Raw genomic sequence first — 5,988 nt, 5'->3', positions numbered from 1 at the left:
AAACTTCAGTCGGTGGAGAAACGAGACGACAGTGAAGAAGTAAAACAAGAGAAAAGAGAAAGAAGATCGTCAGGAAACGAATAGAAAGAAGAAGAAGAAGTAGAAGAAGAGGAAGAAGAAGAAGAAGTAGAAGAAGAAGAAGAAGAAGAAGAGCACTTTGTGATGTTGAGGTGAAGTATCTAAAGCTTGAATCAAACGTTGTGTCTCTCCAGCTGTTTGTTGTCTCCACTAGACTTTAGTTGTGACTTTGAAGCCAAACTTTACAAAGCGAAACAGTGATTCCTGTGTGTTGGTGTTAAATGTTTCTGTTGCTCAGTCTGTTTCCTCTGGCGGCCACTAGGCAGTGATACACTGTTGTGTTTCACTGAATGAAGAAGAGATGTGAAGCATTCATGTGTGTGTCCTTTGTGTTGTGTGTTGACCTACTTCTGCTGCAGCTCCACTTAAACCCGGACTCTCCAGGTCCAGTCCTCCTCCTTTAACACTTTAACACTTTAACACTGACAGAAGTTTGGAAGTGTTGGATGTGCAGGACAGAAGTGGTGACAGCGGTCGGCCCTCGTAAGTGTTTCATCACTTCATCCAAAGATTAGTTGTTCCTAAATATTTACAATGTTTGAGGTGTAAAACATATCTGGATGACAAAAGACCAACATGCTTTTCATGATGTAACTGGCAAGAGTTTACTTTACAAAATGCTATGCTAGTTAGCATGATTGGATATTTCAAACGCATAATAAACTAAATACAAAAACACAAATATCTCTTCAGCCCGATCTGATGTTCAGAGTTTTCAGAGTTCATTTAGTTTTGTACAAATGAAGATACGTCTTTTTAATGAGTTCCGTTCTGTTACAACTTGTGATGTAAAGTCATTTAAGGCAGTGGTTCTGATGGACCCCCCCCCCACACACACACAGTACATTACAGTCATTTAGCACAGTGGTTCTCAACTGGTCTGGCTGCAGGACCCACCATCCTATCCTTCAGGACAAGCCGCGACCCAAATGTTCAACTTCTCAAATGTCTTTGATGTAAAGATGGATCAGTCTGAACCTGAGCTGAACATGTCCTCTAGTCGTAGTGTAAGAGCTCTCTAGTGCAGAGAACTTGTTCCTGTCAGTCCCCGTCCCACATGTTCCACATAAACCAGTAAAACGGCTTCATGCTTTCTTCTGCCAGAACCTCATGTAGATAAATATAAGTGGACAGTTTCACTTTATTTCTATGTGTTTATTTCAAACATGTAACCAATAAGTAACAAACAACGCAAGTAAAATAAACAGTAAATATAGCAAACTTAATATTTAAAAATGAATATTATATGTCAGAATAGGAGAAGGAATAAATACACACACGTACCTCCATAACTTAAACAATTAACTCAATATTTATCAGAGAAAGCTTTGTGACACGTATATTACTTTTTAATATCAATTCCAACCTAATGAAGTCATATTTTCACACGTTTAAGATAATGTTATATATTTATGAAACAGCAGCAAATTATACAACGAGAAGAAATAGACATGAAACATACGAGATATTATGTTATATATCTATATCTATATATAGATATATATGGAGATATATAATATATATATAGATATATCTATATATATATATATATAGAGATATATAATATCTCTATATATATATATAATATCTCTATATATATATTATATATCTCCATATATATATATATATATCTATATATATATATATATTATATATCTCCATATATATCTTTATAGATATATCTATATATCTATATATAGATATATATAGATATATCTATATATATCTATATATATAGAGAGAGAGATATATATAATGTTATACGACAGTTTCATTGGTCTTATTATTGATCTTAGTGGTCATGTGAACCCTTTGACATTAGAAGCCCGGCTTCGAACCACCAACCTTGTGGTTAATAGAGGACCCGATCTACCACTGAGCCTTCGTCCATCTAAAGCTTAACTTTCATCAAGTTTAAAGTACTTCTGCTTCACATCTTTGTTTGACGTCATGAGAAGTTGTGATGACAAGTACGACTTAAGTTTTTGACCTTTTGACCGTCTCAAGGAGGGTCTGTGTCTCACTTCCTGCCCTTCTCTCTTTCTGACCAGATTTAGCCCCTCCCACTGATGACAGCAGTGCCTTTAGTCCTGCCCACAGCCCCATCATGGCTGACAGAAAGCTTTCAGGTGTAGCTCCTCCCTCTCTGTCTTCACCTTCTCATCAGAACGGGAGAATCAGAGGGAAGGCTCCTAAATGCTCTCCACCCCCCCACCGTAACGGCAGTCTGGAGACCAGACCGCGACACGACAGTCCCAGCAACACCAGCACCAGAACCTCAGCCTCCACCTCACCCCTCAGGACCCTCAGAGGCCTAATGACTCCCGTGCCAAGTCCTGGTCCTGGAGGCAGCCACGGCTCCACCAGGCCTCGGATTCAGAGCCTGGGCTCTACTCTGAGCTCCAGGACCAGAACCATGACTTCCACAATCAAGGTAACGGTCAGCTTCTGCTGCCATAAAACCATCAAACACTTCCCAGATTGATCCAGAATGGGCCAGTGATCTGGTTTGTAGTCCAGCACACAGCACCTTCTGTCCTCAGACCCTCCACTCAGATCATTACAATATAAATAGATTGTAAAAGTATGTGAAGAAAGGATCTGGGAGAATGTTGAGCATCTTGGGCTGTAAGACCTGATCCAGAGTAATGCATGTTTGATCGGGCTTCTTGAAAGTGTAATCACGTTAATAACTCGTGGCTGGTCCTTGTGTTGTTGTTGCTGCAGCGTGGAAGCAGCCAGCCGGAGGAGCCGGAGGAGCCGGAGGCCTTGTTGGACCTGATCCTGGAGTGTCAGGCTCAGAGATTGGAGGTCCAGAGAGCCAGCCTTAGTCTGTTGCCTGACCCAGGACCAGCCTCTCCCTGTGGAGCCTGCAGCCCCGAGCAGCCCACCTCGCCCAGTCCGGACTTTTACTACATGCTCATCCACTACCAGGTACCAGCATGTCCTATGGCAATACTATATATATATATATATATATGTGTATATATATCAGATAGATATATATATATAGATAGTAGATATCCCTCCTCTAGTGATAAACCAGGCTGCACCAACATGCTTAATGCTATTGAGCCCCGTGACACTACTCCTTCACCAGCCCATTTCTCCAGACCATCATTCCTGCTTTGTAAAAGAAAACAAAAGCCCAAACAGAGAATCAACTCAGAGAGCCTCAGAGAGGATTTGGCTTTTCTGCTTTTTTGCTGCATTGAAAACGTACCGAACAGTGGCACCACTGTATCGTACTGAACCGAACCGAGAACTTTGTGAATATTTATATGTATATGTACCCACCTCCCTATATATTCCGGGCATTTCACTAGCTTGTCTTCCCGTCTCACTGTGTCTTCCCGTCTCACTGTGTCTGTCTCTAGTCTGACAGGATGGAGGACCAGAGGTGCTCCCTTCCTGATCTGGATGATGTGGTCGGTCCGGTTCCTGAAGATCAGCAGGATTTGTTCAGCTTGATTCAGAGGGTTCAGTCCAGGAGGATGGACGAACAGAGAGCCTCACTGCTGCCGATGCCCTCTGAGGACCACATCAACATCCACCATCCTCAAAACCATCAGTGATTAGGAGTCTGAGAGAGTCCATCAGAGCCCCACTGAGCTTCTAGTGCTCTTCAAAGACTACAAGTTCTGTTCCTACATAACAGACTGTGGGACAGAACAGGGATCTGGTCTTCTGCAGGATTCAGACTGAAATCAGAATCCAGACTGTGTTGATGTGGAAACCTTGAAGACTCTGAACTAATTCCAGACCCTGAAGGTCTGACCTGAGACCAGCCGTCTGGGCTCCTATGATGGCCTCTTAGTGGTTTTAGAGTTCATGTGTTTGTGAGTTGACATCATTACACATTAAAACCGTTATCTGGTAAACATGGACGTAACAAAACGCAGACTTTATGATGTTTTAATCATCTTTACTAATGTTTGGAGGAAATACATTGAACATTACTCATTACATAGATCACCTGGACCTGAACCAGGTCCACACCTGAACCAGGTGCACACCTGAACCAGGTCCTGGGCCCCTGTGTTGTCTAACCATAACCCCTCTGTCCTGTAGAGTTGTTAAAGTGTAACATCTGAAGACATCTTGTAACATTTTACTGATATTTAAACATCAGATTCATGAATGAACAGAATGTAAACTCATATAAACATGAATTACTTTCATTTACTGGAACAATGTGTCAGAGTTTAATTTTTCATGAAAACAAACTTTTATGTGCATGAAGAATAAAAGAGAAACTTTACTTTAATGAAAGTACAGAAGTACTAGTAGCTAAATCAAAGTAAAAGTACTCATAAGTAAAATGTACCTTTATGGTTGTTGCAGCAGCACAAAGACAGAAATGAGTTCCAATAAACAGAGTCAAATAAATTAACAATGAGAGGTTTATACAACGTTACATGACAGAAAGGATCAGGAAACTCAGTCAGAGTGAGACCTCCTCACCGCCTGCTCTTTGAGACTCACTGCGCATGCGCTGATAGGAAACAGGAAGCAAACGAGCAGCGTGCCGCCTTCCGCCCGCGTGTACTCGCTGAGGAACGTTTGAGACGGTGAGTGATTCAAATAATATAATTATATATATTATATATTACATTTCAGACCCGGAACCGGACCCGGACTGAGGTCTGAGTCTGGAGACCCGGTGTTACACACTAACTGGTGTTCAGACATACTGGTTCCACTGCTCTGAGTCTCTTAAATTATTAAAAACATCACGTGCAGAGATCAAACAACCAATAACATCCGGATCAAAGGAAAATGAGTCGGTTAATACGTCATCTGATTACGGAGACAACAAAGGAACAAAGAAAGCACAGATGAACAAGATAAACAACATCTACTGATCGATATGTGAGACAAACCTGATCGGTATCTTTAAATGTTTATTAAATGTAATCCCCAGGTGAATCTTCCTGTGTAGAACCCATGTGTTGTTCTCACTGCACTGATTGAATCTTAAGGTTACAGGTTCGATTCCCAGTGTGTCCTTGTTGAGATGTTATTCTGTTTCATTGTTCTAGTTGCTGTGGTTACATAGAGATAAACATGGATCTACCATCATGTTACATAGAATATGTAGAACCGTCTGTTCCTTCATGAAACATCTCGGAGACGAGAACCGTTAAAGCTCAACGCTGTTTCATTTGGTTTCTTGTTTTACAGCTTCAACAACAAGCAGCTCCTTCACCTCCTCCTGCCATGAATCCTACAGCAGGTTCTCCCTTCCATCAGAAGAGGAAGAGGTCAGAAGTGGAAGAATGTCCTTTACCTGTGGACATCGATACACCTGAGAGAGTAGAGAAGAAGAAGATGAAGAAAAGGGAGGAAGAGGAGGTCAGTCTTCTTCCCTCTGCTGCTCATGTAGATACAAGCAGCCAGAAGAAGAAGAAGAAGAAAAAAGAGATAGCGAAAGTCAGTCTTCCTCCCTCTGCTGCTGATGTAGATACAAGCAGCCAGAAGAAGAAGAAGAAGAAGAAAAAAGAGAAACAGGAAGTGGTGGAGGAGACGCCGGTCACCGTAGAAACCAGTGAGACAGAAAAGAAGAAGAAGAAGAAGAAGAAAAAACACAAGACCGGGCTGATTGAAGGAGTATCCACGTTAACAACAGACCATAACAACACCAGAATGAAGAAAAAGAAAGATGGGAGTGTGGTGGAGGTAATGTTAAAGGAAGGAGAAATTGTAGGAGAGAAGAAGAAGAAGAGAAAACAGCAGAGGAGGGGAGGAAGAGGAGCAAAGAAGAGTCCAGTAACAAGAGCAGCTGTAGTGGAAGAGCAGTGAGTTCCTCTTCTCTTTTTTATTATTTAACAAAAAAGAAAAGAAAAGCTGGTGTCAAATAATGTTGTGAGACACAGCGGTAAGTTTGTGAGACGCAGCGGTAAGTTTGTG

The 5,988-nt window shown here is 41.5% G+C and overlaps 1 protein-coding gene across 1 annotated transcript; it reads left to right on the top strand.

Annotated features, from left to right (window-relative positions):
* The first annotated feature begins 11 nt into the window (after positions 1–11).
* Positions 12–4,261, top strand: LOC116378836 (G-protein-signaling modulator 2-like). The gene is made up of 5 exons (XM_031840750.1): positions 12–170; positions 438–561; positions 2,130–2,512; positions 2,806–3,012; positions 3,456–4,261. The coding sequence occupies exons 2-5, from the start codon at positions 525–527 to the stop codon at positions 3,651–3,653; spliced, it is 825 nt and encodes a 274-aa protein (XP_031696610.1). The 5' UTR covers positions 12–170; positions 438–524; the 3' UTR covers positions 3,654–4,261.
* The last annotated feature ends 1,727 nt before the right edge of the window (positions 4,262–5,988 follow it).

This window comes from Anarrhichthys ocellatus, unplaced genomic scaffold (genome assembly GCF_004355925.1).
Source record: "Anarrhichthys ocellatus isolate YVR2014 unplaced genomic scaffold, GSC_Weel_1.0 scaffold3249, whole genome shotgun sequence".
Classification (NCBI taxonomy): Eukaryota; Metazoa; Chordata; class Actinopteri; order Perciformes; family Anarhichadidae; genus Anarrhichthys; species Anarrhichthys ocellatus.
The sequence above is the reverse complement of the archived record's forward strand: the minus strand, read 5'-3'. Positions and strand labels throughout refer to the sequence as shown.